Source organism: Zingiber officinale, chromosome 5B (assembly GCF_018446385.1).
Source record: "Zingiber officinale cultivar Zhangliang chromosome 5B, Zo_v1.1, whole genome shotgun sequence".
NCBI lineage: Eukaryota > Viridiplantae > Streptophyta > Magnoliopsida > Zingiberales > Zingiberaceae > Zingiber > Zingiber officinale.
The window spans coordinates 131,711,598-131,734,521 of NC_055995.1; the positions used below are offsets into that span (position 1 = coordinate 131,711,598).

Here is a 22,924-nt window from a genome sequence, read left to right on the forward strand (position 1 = left end):
AGGAATGTTGCCGTTGACTGGCGTTATAGCTGCCCCCATGGGGCCCGAGAGGAGGATAGCTGCATATAGACGCCGCTCGGCGTGACTGATGGTCTAGTCAGTCGGACTAATCGCCTCCTTCGACTAGACTTGAAGGGGAGGCAAGTGATCCGACGGTACGGATGCGGGACCCCCTTTGAGGGGAGTCAACGCCATGTGGAGGTCAAAGGTCAGACAGCCGACCAGAAAAGGGGGGACCGACCTGCCGAACGGGGTTTAAGCGGAATCATAGACAACCCGACGGGGACTCAGGTTTCCGACGCTCATAGGGAATAGGGTAACCAGGCCGAGCGGGCAGCCTGCTCGGACCGAGGCTTAGAGCGGCAATGCTGTGAACAGTTAGCCGAGCAAGTGACCGAGAATCTTCCCGGTCAAACCATCACCTACGTCCGGTCGGACGCGACGTAGCCGCCGAGCGGCCGGACGCTCGGCGCAGGGACAGAAGAGACAAAAGGACAAGGGAAACATCGGGAAACATCTTCTGACAACAAGCGTGTTCGACGACTAACCCATACGCAGAAACCTATGACGGAAGGTTCTACTGTCCCATCAGAGAGGTGCTCGGACTGTAGTAGTATGGTGTCAGACAAGCTCCTCTGACAAGCCCATACTGAGGTATGGTAAGAAGACACGTATTCGCCTCGGTATGTGTGCATAAGCCTCTTCATAGCTCTATATAAGGGGCCTCATACTTCGCCTGAGGTACGCAATCTTGGATCTTCGAAGCCACTTCCTTAGTTTCCTCTTGCCTGACTTGAGCGTCGGAGGGTCGTCGCCGAGAACCCCTTCCCAGCCCGACTTCCTTGCAGGTTCACCGGGGCTCCATACGATCGGCCGGAGATCCACGTCATCAGTTCGGAGAGCGCTACGTATCCAGTGTACATCGATTCAGCGTTCGGACAGGATCAATAACCTTCTCTATGTGATAATGATCTGAATAGTGAAATAGGATAAGCCACTATGTTACAATGCTTGCACTTGATAAAAATATAGGACTCACATGTTTTCTTGCAGGAGGAACAAGAACTTTGATCTCTTTGCCGAGCAAATGATCATAGTAGATTAGCAATTGTTTGCAGTTATTGTCATAGAATGAAATCATGTTGTCTTTTTATACGAAGAGTAAGATCTAACCTTTTTTTAGATTTATCTAGTCATCAATCAACTGGATGGTAGCTCATTAGTCAACTACTCTGTGATTTGGTCATAATTCGAACATTATAGTCGATCTTATCTTTGAAATTTCCATTAATGATTTTCTGAAATAAACATCAATTGACTCTTTGCCAAGGATTAGTTTAATGTTTCACGTACAATCGACTGCCACAATAGACAAGCAAACCTTCTCTTTGCTGAAAATTCACCTTAGTCAATTGCTTTAGTAAACTCATGTACATGATCTGTTTGCTACGAGTTCATCTCAAAACGACTGTCTCAATCAACTTGCAAACATTCTATATGTTATGAGTTCACCTTAGTCATCTACCTTAGTTAACTCACAAACATTATATTTACTGATTAAAATCAATTGATTGCCCTAGTTACTGGCAAACATTCTATTTGATACAATGTCAAACGATAAAATTTGAATGACTTAATGGTTTCATAGTTGCCTATATTGAAACCATAAACCTTACCAGCATTTGTGGTAACCTCAGCTGACTGCACCATACCACAAAGCCTGATGAACTTAAGGTGTTGACTAGTTGCATATTTGAGATTCATCAGTCAATTCTTATCAAACATCTAAATTTAAGGATTTTCATTTCTTCATATGCACTAGTCGACTTGTAATTTATATCAGTTAATCGATGTACTTTAACTCAATCATACTAAAGATCAAGTCTGATGTTTGAGTTCTACCCACACTTCAAGTGTCGTAGTTCACTAAAAGCTCATTCTCATCATAACTTCCCGCATGCTAGAATGTCTCCATGATTTTTGGACTTTCGTATCTAAAGTCTGTTCGCTTCAGGTCTTTGCTGTGTAGCATTTGATCACTTTGACTTGATCTATTAGGATTTCATCTCTATTAAAAATTTAATCCTGGACTTATTATAGGATTGAACACAGCGATAGAGGGGTGAATATTGTTTGCTTTTAAAACTCTTTTTTTTTCAAAAGATCATAATGCAGCAAAATAAATGAAAACAAAACAAGAAGCAAGTGATATAATTTTTTACTTAGTTCATAATTTCCCAGGATTGTACTCTAAGCCTACGATTTGTCAAGTAGATCACTTCTCGAAAAACACCTTTATATTTTTTCCTTCCTAAAATCATCCAAAAAAACGGAGGAACCACTTTTAAATGAAGAGATCACAATAATATATCAAAATGACTGTGATAACAAAATATAATAACAAAACACTTGTTACAAAAGTAGAGATTCGAAGCTCAATGGAGCTATTGAAATTTATTCTATATATGCATAGAGGTTACTTTATAGGCATGGATGAAATTGCTAAGATTTTGTTATGCTCAACCTACTCAAACTCAAGAACATCTAAGGGTTTATGCTTATAAAACAAAGGGCAAAAAGTCAAAAGTATACCCTTTTATTTCTAAATCATCAAAGGAATGCTCCACCACATCAATTCCTTGTAAAATAACATAAATATGCTTCATTACATTGTTCACTTTTGACACATACTTTAACTCCTGACATACTTGGTCAACTGTATGAATAGGATAAACTCGTATTGTAATAACTACGATTTCATAACTGCTACAAATACAATTGTTCATAGTTCTAGTAGCTATGAAACATTAGCTGCTACAACTATAAAAACTATTGTAATTATAATATTTTTCAATTTCATAATTGTTACAATAGTGATTAAATCACATTGTAGTAGCTATAAAATCATAGCTACTATAATATGAATATTTTTGAATGTTAAGTATGTCAAATTCATTGTAACAATTACGAAATTATAACTATTACAACACATCCAACTAATTTAAAAATTAGACGGAAGATCATAGAAAGAATAGTATTGGAGGAAATTTGGGTACGTACATGGTAGAACATGATTTAACACTCTTTTAATAAAAAAAAAATTAAAATTGTGTGTTCTTTATGATTTGAAAATAAAGGGACGTGTTTTTGATTTTTCCCATAAAACAAAGGCTGTTTTTTTAACAAACTCTTAGTAATTCTCCTCTCTTCTAGACTTATTTGATTATTTCATTTTAAGATAAAAAAAATTACTTGCACGTTATACTTGATTCCCATCTAGTAAAGAAGAATTTTAATAGACTATAAATAAGGATCTAAATTAAGTCCTAGTTTATTTACTCTTCCCTCCAGATTGTCCAATCTATATATTCAATGATTCACTCTTAAGGGTTTTTGAATATAAAACTAAAATTAAAGGAACAAAAATAAATTAATAAATAATTTTGTCTGTCCAATGTTTTTTTTAATGTTTTATTCACAAATATTAATAACTCAAATCAATCATCATTAAAAATTTATTTATTTTATATATTGATAGAGTAAGGGAAATAAGTCTGATCAATCAACACTCAATTTCCGAAGTAGTTGCCTACAAGTCACGAAAATAAATAAAAAATAATATTAAATTATTTATTTTGCATTTTTTTAAAATAACAAAGAAACGTGTACAAAATAAAATGAAGCAACGTTTTGACCCAACCAACAAAAGCCAGCGCACGGCGGAAGACTACGAGAAGAAAGGTAGAATACAACAACGCAACAGTCTACAAAAAGCGGGTGAATTTGGTTAACCTTCGAACCCTATTCAAGCATCGCGCCATCGGCATCGCCATCGGCGTGTCCAGGCCGTGACGCGTTCTGCTTATCGATCTCGGTCGGTCCCCAGAGGTGACGTGTTCCGCATATCCATCCGCGCCTTTTCCGCCTCGATAGTCGGCAGCGGCCGCGGCCGCGGCAGCTTGCCTTCCTATATTTTTGGGTTAGGTGGCGCGCGCAAGTTTCCAATCGCGTCTTCAAATATCTGGCCGCCGGAGCTGCAAGCATTGAAGTCGATAGAGCATCGTCGGGAGAGCAAAAGTTGCGTCTTTTCTTACAGGCTGTCTGCTGCTTCCTTCTACCGCGCTCATCCTTCAATAAAACTTGAGAAAAATCAAGGTCGCACCGGTTTTGAGGGTAAAGTCGGAGACTTTCAGGGGGTTCGGGTGGGGAACGGTGAGAAAATGGACGGTACGAGGTGGATGAAAGCCGTTCGAGTGCCGTCGCCGGGAATCGCTCTTACCTGCGATGCCACATTCCGCCATCGACACGAAGTTGCTTCTTTGGCGCCGCGAGCCAGCGCGGTAGGCGGCAAGAGCGCGACGGAGACATCGTCGACTTCCGCTTCTTCTTCGATGCCGTCGAGGCAGTCGTACGTGTTTCCGATTAGGACGATGTGGTTGTGGCCCAGGAGCCAAGGGCCGGGGGTGGGAAAGGAGAGTAAAGCGGAGGATAAGGAAGATGCGGAGGACAAGGAAGATGCGGAGGAGCATGAAACGGCCACCGAAACACAAAGGGTCAGTTGGGTACAGAACATACTAAGAGTGGGGTTAATCTGGGCGGGGAAACAGGAGAAGGCGACAGGCTACTCGGACGAGGTGGAGGAGGAGGAGTTGTGCGTAGGGCAAGATTGCGTCCAGAGTTGCCAAGGATGCGCCAACCCTGGCCAAGTGGCGGACAGGATGGAATTCGACACCGAGTCCTTCTCGCGCCTCCTCCGAAGAGTAACATCCAGGGAGGCGCTACTCTTCGGGAAGGTGGCTATGCTCAGCAGCCTTGCCTATGATATTCCAAAGATAAAGGTTGGGTTTTTTTTTCATGTAAAGATATATTGGTTGAGTGCCTATGATTCTCCATTTCTCCATTCTTGTTCTTTTTAAAAAAAAAAAAATTATCGCCACAAAGTTTGGCGTTGCCTAACTTTGCAATTCCATGCTGTAAATTTTCCATCAACTTTTACATTCTTTTTTTTTTAAGTTCATTGCGATCGAAGCTTACTTAGGTTTTGAATTGCTATGCGTAAAAATGCATTGTCTGTAGCTTAAGGGTTTAATATCAGAGAAAAGCTATGTATGATGGATGGATAACCTTTTTTTAAACTGTAAACACGATAAGTTATCCCGTGTCTAATTCATTGTTGTTGTGAGACCCTTTGAAATGGAAAAACTGAGCTTTGGCATATTATGGAGACATCTAACTGCACTATTTGGTATTTTTGGTACCAAACCTCTGAATCATCTTTCTCAGTTCATGCCTTCATCTCTCTATTTGATTTGGCAACTATTTGTCATGGGTATGTATTTCCTTGTTGACAGAATTTTGTCGGTCCATGCCTTCATCGCTCTTATTTGTTAAGTAGTTATTTGTCCTGGATATGCACTTCCATGAACAAGACATTCCTGCATGAATATTGAATGTTCAGTTTCTGGAGTCCATATTTCAAATTATGAGATCATGAGTTCACTTTAATGGGATTTTTTTGTACTTATGCAGCAAAAAGGCCTCCTTAAATGCTATGGTTTGCGATTTGTGGCCTCTTCATTTGATATAAGAGGTGAATCATTAACTACTGTTGAAGATCCAACACCTATTCAAGATAAAAAATCGAAAGAAGTCAACAGTGAAGAACAGAACAATGATAATCAGAAAGATGAAACAGTTACTGGGTTGAATGATTTTGCTGCCTACCGCATTGCAGCTTCTGCTGCCTCCTATTTGCAATCCAGGACAAAGGGCATCCTTCCTTTCAGTTCAATTCAACAGAAATCAAGGAAAAATTCAACTGAAGCAAGCAAACAAAATGAAGGAAAAGGTATAAGTATCAAAGAAGTATCTTTCATCGCCACTACAAATTCAGTTACTGCTGTGGTTGCTGGAAAGGAGGAGATGAAAGATGCAGTTGCAAAGGACTTGAATTCAGCCAAGAGTTCACCTTGTGGTTGGTACATATGTGATGACATGAGAAGCAGTACTAGATATTTTGTAGTTCAAGTAGGTTATCTCTTTCGTATCACATAACATGTCTAACTCTTTTTTTCTCATGAATTCAACTAAAAACTTATTGGGTATAAATTCCTTTCTTTTTTTGTTCTTTAGGGTTCTGAAACACTGGCTTCTTGGCAAGCAAATCTTCTGTTTGAGCCTATCCAGTTTGAGGTAATTCATATAAAGCAATGTTTAGTAGTCATGGATTCTCATTTGTGGATCATATGCAATTCTCAGTTCTCTGTGGATAGGATAGATGACTCAGCAGGGGAACAATTATCTCACACAACAAGAAATAAAATCAATCACACAGAATCAAAATTCACATCATAAAAGATCACTCAGAGTGAACTTTTTTTATTAAACTGTAGAATTAATTAGATGAGCAAGAACCCCTTTATCAAATGATAAAAAGACTAATGCAACTAAGACTGCTAATTTTTTTAGCTGGTTTGTAGAAAACGATAATACCCAATAAAAACAATAATGACTATAACAAACTTTTAAAGCTTAAAATTTAAACTTCCTAATTGTAGTTGGAATTGCTTCTCCAACTTTAAACATTTTACTTTAAACCTAGTTTTTTAAATTGCATTTGTAGATTGCATTAGATATGAATTATCATCTATTAAGAGTTTGACAGAAATTTTTATCGACAAATTGAGATCAATCAGGAAATTACATGCCTGAAACTTTCATTTGAAAAGAAAAATGATGCATGTTTCAACCTTCTAAATCTAACTAAATTTTTCCATTGATAAAATACTTTCAAGCATTTAGTTTCATGCCTATTGTGCCTATTAAATTTGTTCCTTGTTTGATTTAGGATCAAGATGTGCTCGTACACCGAGGAATTTATGAAGTTGCAAAAGGAATTTACCAACAAATGTTGCCTGAAATCAGAGCTTACATAAAGTTTTATGGTGATTCTGCAACTCTGCGCTTCACTGGCCATTCTCTCGGTGGAAGTGTTGCATTGCTTCTGAGCTTAATGCTGGTAATACGTGGAGAAGTACAAGCCTCATCCTTACTGCCCGTTGTAACTTTTGGCTCCCCGTATGTCATGTGTGGTGGTAATCATTTGCTCCACAAATTGGGTTTGCCCACAAAGCATGTCCAAGCCATATCAATTCATAGGGATATCGTTCCTCGAGCATTTGCATGCCACTACCCTGATAATGTTGCCAACATTCTAAAGGCTATTAATGGAAACTTCCGGCATCATCCATGTCTGATGAACCAGGTAGGTTCTCAGTTATCATGTTTTCTCTGTTTAAATCCATCGTACCTAACCAATGCTCTTTATATAGCTTCTGTATTCTTTCTTGGAGGTTTCCCAATTATCGATCAATTAAATACATCTTGAGTTTTTAACCAGTTAGCCCTGATAATATGCCCAACTGTGGTACTAAATGGCAACATGATGCCATATGAATGGCCTAAGGTGATAATGAACGTTATCGTCAAAATCATGTAGGCTCCCTACCTTTCTAATCATATCTTTGGTCTGCTCTATAGCGTCGTCTATAGAATTCTTACCTTAGAGTTGCATACAAACAATTCCTTTAGTTCAGTATAGAATTTCTATAGTTCAAGGCATCACTTGTAATTGTGTGACACATGATTTTCATACGAGGGTAACGTTGCTCCATATCAATGAACATGGGGCAAAGACTTTTGTGTGAAGGGTAAATGTGTTTCACTGATTTTTGTACTAGTGTGAGTCTTAAGTGCTAGGATGACTGTTTTTAGTGGATTATTTTATCACTATAATTGAAACCAAGCCCGGGTATAATTTGCATGATCCATCTGTTACTAATTCTTTTTCAATTATTTTCTTAACAGAAACTGCTATATGCTCCTATGGGGAGTCTTTTGATCCTACAACCTGAAGAAAAATTTTCACCACACCACCACCTTCTTCCACCAGATACAGGCCTCTACGTCCTGGGAGGTTCATCGCCCTTGAATTCAGATTCTAAGAGGCTATTGCAGGCAGCATTGTCAGCGTTCATCAATTCTCCCCATCCTCTTGAGATCCTGAGCGACAGCTCTGCTTACGGCTCAGAAGGAGCAGTGTCTAGAGACCATGATATGTCTTCATACTTGAGATCCATCCGTACAGTCATCCGTCAGGAGCTAAAACACATTAGGAAGGCGAAGATGGAACGACAACGCAACATCTGGCAGCCGCTTGTGGCCTTATCGAGCCTCCGGACGAGCATTGCCCCTCGTCAGAATAGCTCAATTAACTCCTCTCAACAGCATTCCTTGGATGGGGTAAGGAATCCAATGAAGTTATTCAGCTGGCTTGTAGCCTCAGGGCATTTGTTCTTGCTCTTGAGATCCATTGATTTCAGCCAGAGGGTTTAATTTTTATCTGGGATTCATTCTTTATTTTTTATATATTTTTTTTTCTATTTTTTTCCCTCTCACATGTCATTGTAAAACCTATTGTTCATTCAATCAGCTGAATTAACCCCAAATGCTTGAGCATTAGCCTTCATTTTAATACAAAGAGGACTAAGTTGATTTCATATATTTCATCTGCTTGGAACCTCTTGCATGGCACAATGGGACTTGTGACTAATAGAAAATTGTAAAGAGAATCACTAACTGAAAATGATAATTTTGTTAATGAAATTGTAGATGAGTTTAATTTGATTGGTGATCACATAATTAAATGTATACACAGTACAAATTAAATGTGCATTGTGCCTTTAGAAGATTCTTAAGGAGATTAGAATGCATGGTAATTGTTGTGTTAAACTTATTTATAGACATCACCACTTCCAAAATAGTGGAACAGTTGTTAGAGATCGATTAAGACATTGTGTATATAAATTGATAAAAAAAGGAATTTTATGCAAAATGAAAGAGCTAATCATTTAAGAAATCCTATCACTCTTTTTGAGTGCCTATGTATATTTGCACGCATAAAACTCAAAAAGTCTCGGCATATGAAGCATGTACAATAAAGGAAGATTAAAAGATAATTAAGAGTGCATTTTCTTGATAATTAAGAAGGTTAAAAGCATGTACAAGCATTTAATTCATTTAAGGCCCTATTCTAGTAGTATCTTTCCTTTTTCCATTATGAGGAGATTCATCTTGCTGTCACAAGATTCATTTTCCGTTTTTTACTTCATCTTGTTGGATGGTGGTATCTTACAGCAACCACTATATCCTGATTGAATTTTGATAGAAACGGTACGTGATACCATAGTCAAAGTTGATTAGTTTCATATCGAATTTTGATATTTAATTAATATGTTTAATTGTTGAATAATACATAAAATAGGTCTAAATTAATTGAATATTTTATAGTAGAAAAATTAAAGTTAGTAGAAGCTGACCACACACTTAACTATTTGGAAGTTCATGTGAGTCTTAATCGGACAAAAAGTGATTATGCTCATTCCAACACCCCACCTCAAGATCATCACAAGGGAGATAAATCATGTGAGTCATAATTATTATAAATGATGATTACACTCACCTTAGGTGTCCCTCAAAACTCGTCATCAGATTATGTGAAAGGAGGTAAATCACGATGTCAACTTATAGCTCACCGCCAAATGGCTAGAGGGCAAGAGTAGTTTTTTTTTCCAAGGATATGCACCCATCCGAAATTAATCTCTACTCCTTTACAGCTTGTTTGGAATGATATGGAATTCAATTACTTTTAGAATTGGAATTGAATTCCATGCTTTGGAATGATTTTTTAGCTAAGAATTGATATGGAATTCAATTCCAATTCCATCAAACAAGGCAAAAGTAAATCACATCTCTTTATGTGTGATTTATATAGGGAATTCAATTCTCCATATTATATCCATTGTACCCTCATTCTCTCTTCTTTGTAAAAAAAGAAAAGAGAAAAGAGAGAAGGATAAAATGGTAAAACATAAGAATTCCATAACTTAAGTTGTAATTCATTCCAAATATAAGAATTAAATTCAATTCCTTATGGAATTCAATTCATAATGAAATTCAATTCAATTCCATGACTTAAGTTATTTTTAAACAGGGTGTTAACTAATTAGGCATCTTCTAATCATGTGAGTCATGGTTGACTAGATAGAGTCATGGTTGACCAGAGATTTGATGGTAACATAAGTCCTAATAAGTAGTAGAAGACTAAATGTTAGGCACATAAGTGTTGTGGAGGATTGAATGTTAAGCATGTAATTGTAAGTCTTGGCATGTCATAGAGAGCTGAATGTTGAATAGTTGATCAGGCAAGTGAAGAGGTAACTAGATGCTTGGAAGTGATAGAAAGTCATGGAGGATTAAATTCTTAGTAAGGGATGAGGTTCTGACATGTTAAAGGTGATTGAATTTTGCAAACTTATGTTATTGACGAGGTTTAGGCAACAGGTTAAGGTGGTGCGGTGATGAATCCAATTTTCTGAAGCGGATGGGTAAGTAGCGTAGGTGAATTAAAGGACATTTAGGACTTTCTGATATATAGGATAGGACAGCCCTTTTCTAAAACTGGCACTCTCTACTGTCCGCCTCAACATCCTATAGAAGGGAGATAAATCATGATACTAAACGGCCTGCTAAATGAAAAGAATCGGTGGGAAAAACCTGAATCTAAGAGTTAGATTTGGAAATTTATGAATATTGATATGGCGTATAAAGTCAAGAGTCACGATGACGTGATAATCAGAAGTTAAGAGGATGTCACAGTCAACAGTCAAAGAGGACGTGACAGTCAATAATTATGAGAAAAAGGAAGTTAGACTGCCTCATATCATCAGCCGCATAAGTCCTGGTCGTGCACAGGCAAGTCAGGTCCCAGATCTGAGACGTAAGATGCGGCCTAGATTAGTTCCTGACATGCCCCCGATTGATCGGACTTTCCCAGCTCAGGCCGTGTAAACAGACCTAGTACTTTCACTAAGACAACTCTCGGCCGACCGTTCAACGACTAAGGCGTGAAGAATGGGTCCCTCACCACAATCTCAGATACAGATAAAGCCTGGGCGGGTTGCCACATCTCATCCTCCTCATCAAGACTCAAGTCGAGTGGTACATCTGAACGGTCAGCTCGAGCTGTCTATAACTAAACCCGAGCGGGACGGAAAGTACTAAACGACAACAATGTCAAGGAATCGTAACTTTTTGTCAGGGAATAATTGTCATACGTCAGGGAATATTCCAGTGGTTTACTATCACCTGCGAGTGAAACCTTCCTTCCACCAATAAGAGACCACCGTACATCCCCTCTCACCCGACAGGCCCTGACACCCGACATTCTCTGACAACATGCAGACTCTGAAGGCATGCAGCGTCATACAAAAAGGGAGGTCCTCTGCCTTGAGCAAGTGCACGCGCATATTCGTACTCGTCTTCTATAGTTCTTTTTTTCTTTGTACACTGTTCTTCTGAGGAAAAAGTATCTGACTTGAACATCGAAGGACTTGCACCAGAGACCTTTTCTTTGATTTCTAGTCTCTAACGCTCCGTGTGCTTGTCTGAGTATGCGCAGAGCTTGAGTACTGCTGATTTCGTTATCACTCTTCCTGAATTTCACGCTGGGTTCGTTTTTTTGATGTACATACGTTAGGTGTGTCAAAATCGCCTCTCCGTTAGTACTAGCCAGCTCCGGTCCTTCTACAGAGGAGACCCGGGGCGGGAAAAAAAAATGTCCAAAATAAATTTGGATCCCAACTACTCAAGGCCCCAATTACATGCCTAAAAAGTAAAAGTAAAAGACAATATCAAAAAATTCTGAAATATAAATTTGGACCCAACTATTCAAGACCCCAATTACATGCTTATAATAGATAATACTAAAAAAAAAAAAATTGGACCTTCTTAAATCATGGGCCCAGGGCCATCGCCCAGTGCTACCCTCCTCCAGGGCCAGCCCTGGTACTAACACTATCTCAATTGACCTTCATCCGACTTAAATTCCGGACAGAATTAAATACCAAGAATGATTGCAAATGCACTTGCGTGCTTACTTGAAGGTGAACCGAATGGATCATTCATGCATGCAGATTTATCAATCGAACAGAGATAATGAGATTAATTAATTAGTTAACTTATTTATTTAATCCATATAACTAATTTAGTAAATTTTTAAACAATGGAATTAGGGATGCAATATCCAGGGGATGGTGGAGTCTGAAGCAGACTAAAGTGTCATTCAAGTCGATTCATAGATGAAATGTTGCACGAAGGGAAAATCATGTACCGAAACCGAAAACCATGTATTTTAAGGAAAATCGTTCACATAAGCGACTTCAGTTGGATGACAAAGCAAATTTTGCATAATGAAATTTCACTGCCACAGTTCTTCCATAGGAATTCCTCGTTCAAGAGCCACCTCTCGTAACTGTCTCATCTTCATCACTGCAGTAACTGTTGCCCTTGCATTGTTCAGTGCGTTTTTGCTTCCCAGTTGCTTTCCCAGAGCATTCTCTACACCGGCCATTTCCAGCACGATTCTAACAGCGCCACCGGCGATAACACCAGTTCCAGGTGAAGCAGGACGCAGCATCACTTTTGCTGCTCCATAATTTCCATCCGATCTACGGCAGTGAACAATTAGAGCAACAAATCAGATGCTAATTTTAGGCATAACAAAACACAATGATCGAAAGACATGGCATAAGAACCACAGAACTCCATCATTAACTCGTTAAATAGATGCAATAGTACAGGATTTGACATTACAGACATTTTACAAAGAAAAACAAAATCTATCCCAGGTAGGTTTCTAACAAACTGTTCAGCTTATTTAACTATCTCATCCAACTATAGGATACTTGGATGTTTCATGTTGTGTCGACCTCTTTTTCTTGATCGAGTTGGTCATTGGCTTTGGGTTCAATATGTAAAATGGTAAGTTAAGTCTAATTTTTCTTGAATCTGATGAAGCCCACCAAGCAACAACGTGATTGTAATAAATATATATATGAATTAAAACCAGAAAGACTAATTAATCAACTTTATGTATATTAGGATTCAACTATAACAATCAATTTTCAATGGTTATTGAAAACCCTGATCTCATCTTTGATGCACAAATATAGGAGACAATGGTTTAATTGTGTGATTATAGCATGAGAGGAGGAAGATTTTACATATAAATACGTCATTGAACATCTTTTGAAATCTTATATTGCACTAGGCATTAGAGTACATGCATACTATTCTAATAAATCATTAAAATCCAAACTAATTAGCATAGTCTTCTTCTAAGTCTAAGTATCATCCTATCTGCATGCATTAAGATGACTTTAAATAATATATATTATTTGTTTTCCCAAAATTATTATCAATTGCTATTATTAATAAACAAGTAGAGGTAGATTTTAGGATTAAAGCTTATATGAATTCACAAACACTGGAGTAAAAATGAACATTAATCATTTTTAATTCAATTATCCAATTAATACTCTAATTTACACCAACCTTAATTGAAAGATGCATTATCTTGAGATACTTTAGAAGTACTAAAGCATGTATAATATAACAAAATTTTAATTATTAATTTCCTAACTACAATACCTTTGTTTTAAAGAGTAAACAAGCCAAGTATCATAGGATTAAGACCAATATAAACTCATCTTGACAAGCTTGGATATGTGTTGAAGCTTGGATTAAGATTTAAGCTACAAACTTAAAATTGGCACAAAATGATAATTTAAACTTTGACTCAGAACCAATTCATTTTTGAGTCTCAAAGGCTTATAATAAACTATATAAGGATTCTAGTGTAACTGAAAGAGCCAAGAGACTTTCATAGTGTTTTGCAATCAGGTTGGAGAACACCAGATGCAGGTTTCCCTATCTATCTTAAATGACTGATGAAGGAAAGGATGAATTGCATGAGAGTCGATATAGTTCCCCTCATTTACTTGGTGTAAAATTAGGGAAAGGACAAATTATGAAAGTTAATTCATTTTCTCATCCTTCCCAAAATTGAATGGAACAAATTTTCTTCTCTTCTTATGTCAAATCCGACGTGCCAACAACCCCTTTCTTCATTCCTCTTTCCACAGTGTACAGTATCTCAAACCTCCAGAAGGAAGGCATAAAAAAAATACTACTGTATTTACTAAATCCATCCTTCCCTACTTAACACATAGCTTCAGGGCCTTAGTTGTGATTCCATGTCAAAGATTATGTTATAACTATAAGTTAAGTGAATGATCAAAGTTATGCCAAGAAAGAAAGAACATTAATTCATCACATAATCTGTATAAAGTACACATGATTGGAGTAGTCCTCTTTCTGAAAAAGCATTAACTTCATGTGAATTTCATGATGTATGTCTTTCATAAGATTGCAAGCATCAGTTGCCATCTAATTCCCTCCCAATGATTGCTTTGGTCATCCTAAAATTTCTTTGACAGTGGCACTCTTAACATATGAAGGATATTGTGTGATAATCTTTGACTAGACAGAACTGGATCTTCTTTATTTTCTCGTGCGATTCTAGCCAACTTGCTTATGATTCCGGTTAAATAACCAACGAGTAAGATAATACTATAGCATAAAATTACTATTTCCAACCAATAAGTATCTGAGCTGAACTGTAATTACCTGTGGGGAAAGGTCAAATACTTGGTCATTGGCACCGTCACAATGTTCCTCCGAGCGTTCACAGCGGACTTAAAGATGGCATCCACCACTTCTTTTGCCTTCCCTACCCCGACGCCAACGTGCCCTTTCTTGTCTCCGATCACTACGATGGCTCTAAAGGAGAGCTTTTTACCTCCCTTGACAACCTTGGTGACCCTTCTCACCTGGACGACCCTCTCATCGAAGCCATCATTGGGCTTCTCCCGTTTGTTGCGGCCGAGAAGCCCGCTAGCCTTCTTGAGCTTAGCGTCCATAACATAGATGTCATTCCCGAGCACGGATTCGCCGCTGTAGGCGGGACCGTAGATCTCCTCATAGGCGGCGGCGATGGCCTCCTCGGACTCCGGGGGAAGCTCGTCGAAGGCAGGAGGAGGGACGTAGCCCTCAGGTGGGACGGGCGGATCGAATGTGATTTCAGAGTTCGGGTCGAGGTTGTCGAAGAAGGAAGTGTCTATATCATCTTTGGGCGAGGCGGCTAATTTGGGGACGGTATGGAAGCGGATAGAGGAGGAGGAGGAGGAGGAGGAGGAGGAGGAGGCGAAAAGTGGAGTATTGAAGAGATGAGAACGGCGGGAGGGAGGGTGGAGGGAGAGAGAGGAGAGAGCGGCGGAGATGGCTGCTGCAGCGGAAGCCATTGCAGGGAGAAGGTACTGGGGCGGAAGCGAAGCAGAAGGCTTATCTCCTTAATGTATTGGATCGTAAAAAATTGGCCATTTGGCCCACACAACTTCTTTAGTGCCTTTTTATTATTATAAATTTAGCACACATTCTTTTCAAATTTCTTTCAGACCCTAAATTCAAAAAAAAAAAAAAAAAAATCAACCAGTAAATTCTGGAAGTACTATTATTTTAGTATCCATGCCTTTGATCCAATTAATTTTAGTACGGTTATTTTCATTGCTCACTTTTATTCCTCCAAATCAAACGTCCCTTGAGAGTTTGTCATTACAAGTAGAGTAACCGCTCCAATGTTGGAACGATTTCATCGGGATAGCAAAAACCTCATAGATTGACTGTCGATGTATTACTTTAAGTACTTTTGAATGTACTGATGGATGAACTAGGAGAGAATCATTCCAGCACAAATAAATCCTAACATGACATTCCAACATCACTAATAGTTCATGTTTGAAAATATCCAACGTCCTTATTACATGAGTCTCCACGGTGAAAGTTCCTACCTCCTTGAGCATTAACCTTGACTAGTCAATGAGTCATGCATGTAAGCTGGATTATATATGTACTTGTTATCAATTGTATCGTATGCAACTTCTAAATTCGTTGACTCAACAATTTCAATCCCAACCTTCCCCTTTATAGATTTCATGGATATGGCTCGAGCTTTAACGAAGTCAATTTGGATATTCGATGACTTTGTTAGCAATTAATGAGCAATGACGAATAGCCAACATATACAACCATGCATCTAGCATTTTGTCATTTTGTACCATAATCACCTTGGCTTGTTAAAGGGATAACTAAGGGAACCCATGGACCTAGCTATAACAAGCCATTACACGCATGCCCACATCAAATTGAGCTATGACAGTCAACAAGATGAAGCCCATGGCAGCCAATGGACATATTCATGGTTAGCCAAGGAATAAATTTCATGGTAGTCAAATGGATGTCTTTGTTATTTTGATATAATCAATTAAGTTAGGTTAGGTCTTGTTTGATTTTTAATCTTTGTGTCTAAGTATGTAGGAGTTTAGGAATATAGGAAGTCAAGCGGAAGATGACGCTAGCGAGAAGGATGGCACGGGAAGGGAGCCGACGGACTCAGTACATCCGAGAGACGAAAGGACTGAGGAAGAGTACACTAGTGGACGAGAAAAACGTACACGACATTTGAGGGACGAGAAGCCGGAGCGGAAACCTGCTTAAGGAGAAGATCGAAAATTAGGTTCAAGTGAGCCCTATTTCGGTTGGCCGTAATCATCTTAGCGAACAGAACAGCAGAAGATCCAAAGGAAAACTGGAGCTATTTATACGTTGCAGGTAGAAGGCGCCCACCATGATATAGAGGGCGCCCTCCATGATGTATAGAGGGCGCCCTCCATACTTATTGAGAGCGCCCTTGAACCAGTTTTTGTAATTGTTTGGCAGCGGATAAAGCTTTCTCTGCTGTCTCGCTGGAGGCACCCTCCAAGCCCCTTGGAAGCACCCTCAAGCAATAGATAAGATTTTTCTGTGGATATAAAAAGACCTTCTGGACCTAGGAAAGATACAACAACTTGAGAACAACTACTGTAATCATTTCCTAAAGATTTTCTGAGTTTTTCAAAGAGTATAAGAGGTTTCTCCGTCTAAAATATTTTTAGTAAAGCTTTGCAATTGTCTTAGATTAACAACCATCTAAATTATAACTAAATTAAATCAATTTGTCTTTTTTATTTTTAATTAGTTGTTCATTTTAATTTATTTAATTATGATATTACTATTAATCTTGGTTGAAAAAAAAAAGGAAAAATTTTATTTTGTTACAGAAACTACGTTTTCTGATCGGTCTCGCCGCTGCGCCAACAAAATGGGCCTATATTGCCATGTCGTCTTGGCCATGATGATCGTAAGATTGTTCAAGTCTTGCTTCAAAAGTCATCGTGGTCGAGCGTTACAAGTACTACCTACGGATCTATAGGGTTTGGCATGCACAAATAATCATGCTTACCTTGATCATTCTACCTTAGTTTTGTGCATCTCTGGTTAGTGCAAACTGTTGTCACGTGTTAGGGTATAATTTTCACTTAATAGATGGGTGAATGGGTGATATTGGGATAAAAGGAAATTAAGAGTCATGGAAATATTTATTAACTCATAGATCAGATCTTTTGGTCCATTTTATTGGATCATGAGATGACTCATAATATAATTATGATCGAATCATTATCGTAATTCGATCGTAATTCTTGTGATTCCTTTTCGGGGTTTAGAGGATGGTTCACCATATAAATATGGTTGGATTGTGGTCGTGATTAAATCGTAATTAATTGTGATATCTTTTTGAGTTCATTTTCCCATCTAAATTATAATTTAGGTCAGGTTGGGCGACCGGAGGCCGCCTCTACTCAACACCCGATAGTCCGATCATCCGTCCGACGGCCGCTGGCAATAGGCGGGTGGCCGGACTGTCGGGCGATGAGTGAGGACGCGCGGCTTCCGAGCGGTCTTCAATCGTCTATCCCTATCTAAACTATAATCTAGATGGGAAGATGAACACAGAAGAAAATCATAACTAATTATGTCTGAATTATAATCATAATACAACCATACTTATATTATAGATCATTCTCTCTGATCCATAGAAAAATAAACTAGACGATCCTTGCCAAGTAACTCAACCTAGTTATATTTGGGTTGAAACAAAGGCTCAGTGCCAAAACAAAGGTTCGGCGTCAAAACATCCACGATTTTATAATTTTATTGTTTAAAACAGACTTTATTTAAAATCTTAGAATTTAAAACTCGTGAAGAAAACAGAAGACGACTTACAAATTACAATTCATTGGAATCTCTGAATTCTAGTCTTAGACAGAAAATTAAACACATCAAAAGCAATAATAATTTCTATTAAAGAACGACTATGATATGGATCATTAACCCAAGACCTAATGCGGCAAACACACATCTTGGGTTTAAGACCCCACAAGTCATTCGAGTTAATATGTAGTGGGATGCTTGCCATATGAAGTCGCGGAGTCAAAACTCAGGATAGTCGGGGCGTAAATCTCCGGTCCCTGTGCAACTCACCCCACCTGCCACATGCTCGCTCAGGATGCTGTGATTTACCTCGGCGAGGGCGCTGAGGGCGAGCGATTTCGCCTTTTTGCCACATTAGGTCTTGAGTTCGAGATTTATCTCCTCCGTGTTGGCCTTGGGACGGGTTGGCAGGGGCGCTGGGGGCGAGCGTATTCGCCTTTTGCCACCAATTAGGTCTTGGGTTCGAATCTCGGCAAAATCGAGGTAAATACCTCCCTTATGTGCTAGTCACTATTCCAAAGGTTAGTAGCCGCCCGTGATTTATCTCCTCCGTGTTGGCCTGGGACGGGTTGGCGGGGGCACTGGTGGCGAGCGTATTCACCTTTTACCACAATTAGGAAAAAAGTAAAATATCCCTTCGGATGAGTCTAGTGTCTAGCGCATGAGATATTGTCATAATAAGATCTGGGGTTCAAATCTCGATAAAATTGAGATAAATACCTCCCTTTGAAGGACAAAAAACATCGATCGAGGATCGAGGGTTCAGCGAGTTGTTGAAGGATCAAGCACAGTAATCTAAGGTTTGGGGCGAGGGTTTAGCCAAAAATAAAAAAGTGAAAGGGCACGATAAGATTTGGGAATTTGGCATTCACGGAGAAAATCAATAAACTTTTTTGTAAGACCATTAACAACCGATTTTGTGTGCTATTAATATTGAGTTTTAATGGCGTTTGTTTTTCCAAATGGCATAGCTTTTACAAGAAATAGGCTAAAGTAACCATTTATCTGATAAAATTATATACTATAATAGTCAAATTGGCATAGCGTTTACAAGAAGTAAGTCGATTGAGATAGTCATTGACAGGGTATAGGCTAAATTAATTTGAAAATTAATCGATTAATGATAAATCTAATAATAATAATAAGCCAAGTTAAATGGATTTAAAGGTTATAAAATGGCCACCACCGGGAGATAATGATTATTTAAATCAACTGAGACTAAATCATCCGAAGGCATCTTCCTTTTGATTTTCATTGTTATCTGTATGAATTTTTTTTTAAATAGGATACGTAATTAAAGGATATTGTGATAATAGGCTGTCCGCTATGAGCGCTTCTTGATTTATCTTAGTGGCCGGTAGAAAATTTTCGTGAGACCGAATCGATCATTACCCAATCTGATTAATCTTTTTTTCTTTTGATTTTCATTGATAAAATATCATGTTAATAAATACCATAATTACAGATGAAAAAAATGATTAAATTATTATATTTTTAATAATGAGAGTTAATATACGTCATATTATAATATATTTATTTATCCAATGCACAATAGGCAATTATGAAAGAGGGATGTAGGATTGGAGCTTCACGAGAAATCAACATCTCATAGGAAGAAAACGGGATTCTCTAATCGATTAGAAGACTACAAAATAGCTAGCAACGATAAAAGAAGAAGAATTAGTCAGCTCATCCGGGTCTTCTTGTCGACGTGCTTGCTGCGTCCGGCGGCGCCGGCGCCTCCGGCACTAGCATGGAAGAAGTCGAGAAGGACGGTGCTAGCACACTTGGGGCACTTCTTGTCATCCTCCGACAACATGACGTACATGAGGCACCTCGGGCAGCCGGCAAGCACCATCGACGACGTCGTCGCCTCGGGACTCATCGGCGAACGCAGACCCAGATCGGGCTCCGCCGAAAGACAAGAGCTGGCTGATGGGGACGAGAGGCAGCCATGGGGGGAGGCTTCGTCGGTCACTCTACTTGGTATCAGCGCGAGGTTCAGCTTCAGGTCCAGCTTCTGTCCCTTCCTGTTGCGGTTCATCCTCGATCGATCGCCTTCTTGATCGATCCATAAACAATTAATATATATGCACGTCTTAATTATTATGAATATATAATTTCAGCAAAGAAATCTATAGATCGAATCTTACTGAGGTACTGTCGAGGAAGCAGGATCCTCTTGCCGATCGAACAAATGGCCTTCTAATTCCTAAAATTAAGTTACACAGGAATTTGGGGACGATGAAGCTTGTTAACTAACTACTACTACTACTTCCTTTATATATATATAAACACGCACATAGCTGGGTCAACGAAAAGGTTGTCTTTATAAATTCAGTAAACTTTACGACTGCAACGTGCACAATTTAATATTTGATTTAGAATTGAATCGTATCTGGGCGTGCATGGTTTCCTTAAGTGGCACATTAATGAGGAAGAAAGTCTTAAGGGCGTAGCTCGATCCGTGTGCATTAGGCCCTCGACGTGCCAATTAAAGAGTCTTAATTGATCAGTAATGTCACTTGTACTCTACGCACGCACTCAGAATTCATCGATTTGTCTAGACAAATTTCAAACTAATGAGTAGAATTAGGACGCAGGTGGTGCTGATAATTATTTTATTCGTAGTGATTTTACGAGAAATTATTATTTTTAGATTTAGTAATTGATTAAAGAGTAAACTTTAAACATCAATTTTAATTGTTCTTATTCTTCTTATAACATATTGGGCGAATAGAGCAAGCGAAGGAAATTAAATGATTCAAGGAAACTATATAAGTTATGTAAGTGAAGTCGAACAAAATAGCGATTATCCTGTGAGCTGACATGAAAAAGAAAAATTGAGAAGAAAACAAGAAAATGAACCTCTAAAAAGAAAAGTTTTTATTAAAATTTAAGAGGTTACGCAATCTAAGACTCAAATAAGGATCCAATAATTACAATTAATATATCTTAATTACAATCTTATAAAGAAAGGAAATAGATTTTTGTCGAAAAGGAAAATAATTAACTTAACAATCTTAACTCAAATTAAGATGTAGATCAAGGCAAATCCTATCTAAAAATACCAAAAATATGAAAATTATCCTAAATACCCAAAAAATAAAAATTACCAAAAATTGCAAAAATACCTTAAAAAGAGTTTAAACGTCGGAATTTGAGGTTGAAAATTGGCAATTACGGTTTCACTTGTAACAAATGTAAGTTTTTGAATTCTACATGCGTGACGACAGACAGAGCTTGATTCCGAGTCCCAAGTCAAAAGTTATGTCCATTTAAAATTTGAAGACTTATATTGGATCTTCAACACAAGTTGGGCCTACATAAGTAAGATAAATAAATAATTCAAGGAAACTTTGGGTACGTAGCTAGTCATTATGTAGATGGGTTAATTCGATCATGTTTATACAGACAGTATCCCCACCTCTCATATTGGGGTGGTGGAGTCTACACGGGATCAGTGGAGTCCACCATTCAAATGTGAGAGGTGGGGGCACTATCTATACAGATAGGTTGAAAATTTTCATGTAGATTAATTGAGTGAATTTAATGAATCGTCAAGAATTTGAATACTAATTCAAGCTAGATAGGTTAAATATTGATGTGATTGACCCCAGTTATAGTTGATCATGGTTTAAGATTTTTATGTTTGAGTACTATGTTTGTACTTAATAGTAGAAGAAAACCAAGTGGATTAAGGTGGATTAGACATTTAACAATTGTGAAGTCTAATCAGGGTCGACCGACATAGAGAGTCTAATAGGAAATTGAAAAGGAAATGATCTAGTAGATCAAGGTAGACTAGACGCTTAGCAATGATAAAGTTCAATAGAGATTGGTAGATAAAGTCCTAATAGATTAAGAATGACTTAATATTAGGTAGGCGATGAAAGTCGAGGCAAGTCATTGGAAATTAGATGTTTGATGATGATGAAATCCCTGCAACAGATCAAGGATAATTGAATGTAAAAAGAAAAAGTAGAAATCCTAGATAAGTGAACTTTATGCATTAAAAGACTTAGCAGGTCGCCTAAGATTGAGAAAGTGAAACTCCTAGTACATTGAGGAAAGCTAGATGCTAGTGCTGATGCAATCGTACTCATGAGTTTGATATTTGGAACATGGGTTAAGTAAGGTATTTAAGGTGATCTAATATGGTGTGTCCAGTGTGTAGGTGTAGATAGTTTGACAAGTACATGGAAGTCCTACCAAGTGAGAAATGTCCGATGGTGGGCATGAAAGTCGGGGAGAGTCTTGTCAAGTGAAAATCCTATTAGGTCAAGAAAATCATATGTTCGACATAGAACTCCGAGAGGGATTTTGTCTAGGTGGAAATTCCAACAAGTCTAAGAGGGATCTTGTATAGATAGAAATCCTAATAGGTTAGGGAGGCTAGTGTAGGATCACATGCTAGAGAGAGAGGGTGGGTGGTGAATAGCATATGTCCCTTTTCATGTTTTCGATCAAGTTATTTTTCTACGTATTAGTATATAATGGAAATATGAAAGAAAAGAACAACACATAGTATTTTTTACTTAGTTCACAAACTCTTAGGATTGTTAGGACTAAGACTATATCTTGAGCGCAAGTACTTATCTTTTTCCTTTTTAAGATGACAAAAGGCGAATATGCTCGTCTCCAGCGTCCCCGTCAATCCATCCTAGGGTCAACACGGAAGAGGTAAATTACGGACGGCTACTAGCATTTGAAATAGTGACTAACACATAAGGGAGACATTTATCTCGACTTTACCAAGATTCGAATCTCATACCTCATAATATCAACGTCTCATGCGCTAACCACTAGATCCATTCGA

At 38.3% G+C, this 22,924-nt stretch overlaps 3 protein-coding genes across 3 annotated transcripts; 1 reads left to right on the forward strand and 2 right to left on the reverse strand.

Moving 5' to 3' along the window:
• Window positions 1–3,794: 3,794 nt before the first annotated feature.
• On the forward strand, window positions 3,795–8,539 carry LOC121986058 (phospholipase A1 PLIP3, chloroplastic-like). The gene is made up of 5 exons (XM_042539835.1): window positions 3,795–4,838; window positions 5,530–6,027; window positions 6,133–6,192; window positions 6,848–7,264; window positions 7,867–8,539. The coding sequence occupies exons 1-5, from the start codon at window positions 4,221–4,223 to the stop codon at window positions 8,392–8,394; spliced, it is 2,121 nt and encodes a 706-aa protein (XP_042395769.1). The 5' UTR covers window positions 3,795–4,220; the 3' UTR covers window positions 8,395–8,539.
• Window positions 8,540–12,226: 3,687 nt separating this feature from the next.
• Window positions 12,227–15,303, reverse strand: LOC121986059 (30S ribosomal protein S5, chloroplastic-like). The gene is made up of 2 exons (XM_042539836.1): window positions 14,587–15,303; window positions 12,227–12,566 (listed from the first exon to the last, which is right to left on the reverse strand). The coding sequence occupies exons 1-2, from the start codon at window positions 15,258–15,260 to the stop codon at window positions 12,317–12,319; spliced, it is 924 nt and encodes a 307-aa protein (XP_042395770.1). The 5' UTR covers window positions 15,261–15,303; the 3' UTR covers window positions 12,227–12,316.
• A 4,468-nt stretch (window positions 15,304–19,771) lies between these two features.
• On the reverse strand, window positions 19,772–20,177 carry LOC121987888 (protein GL2-INTERACTING REPRESSOR 1-like). Its single transcript, XM_042541594.1, has one exon. The coding sequence runs from the start codon at window positions 20,147–20,149 to the stop codon at window positions 19,790–19,792; it is 360 nt and encodes a 119-aa protein (XP_042397528.1). The 5' UTR covers window positions 20,150–20,177; the 3' UTR covers window positions 19,772–19,789.
• Window positions 20,178–22,924: the final 2,747 nt, after the last annotated feature.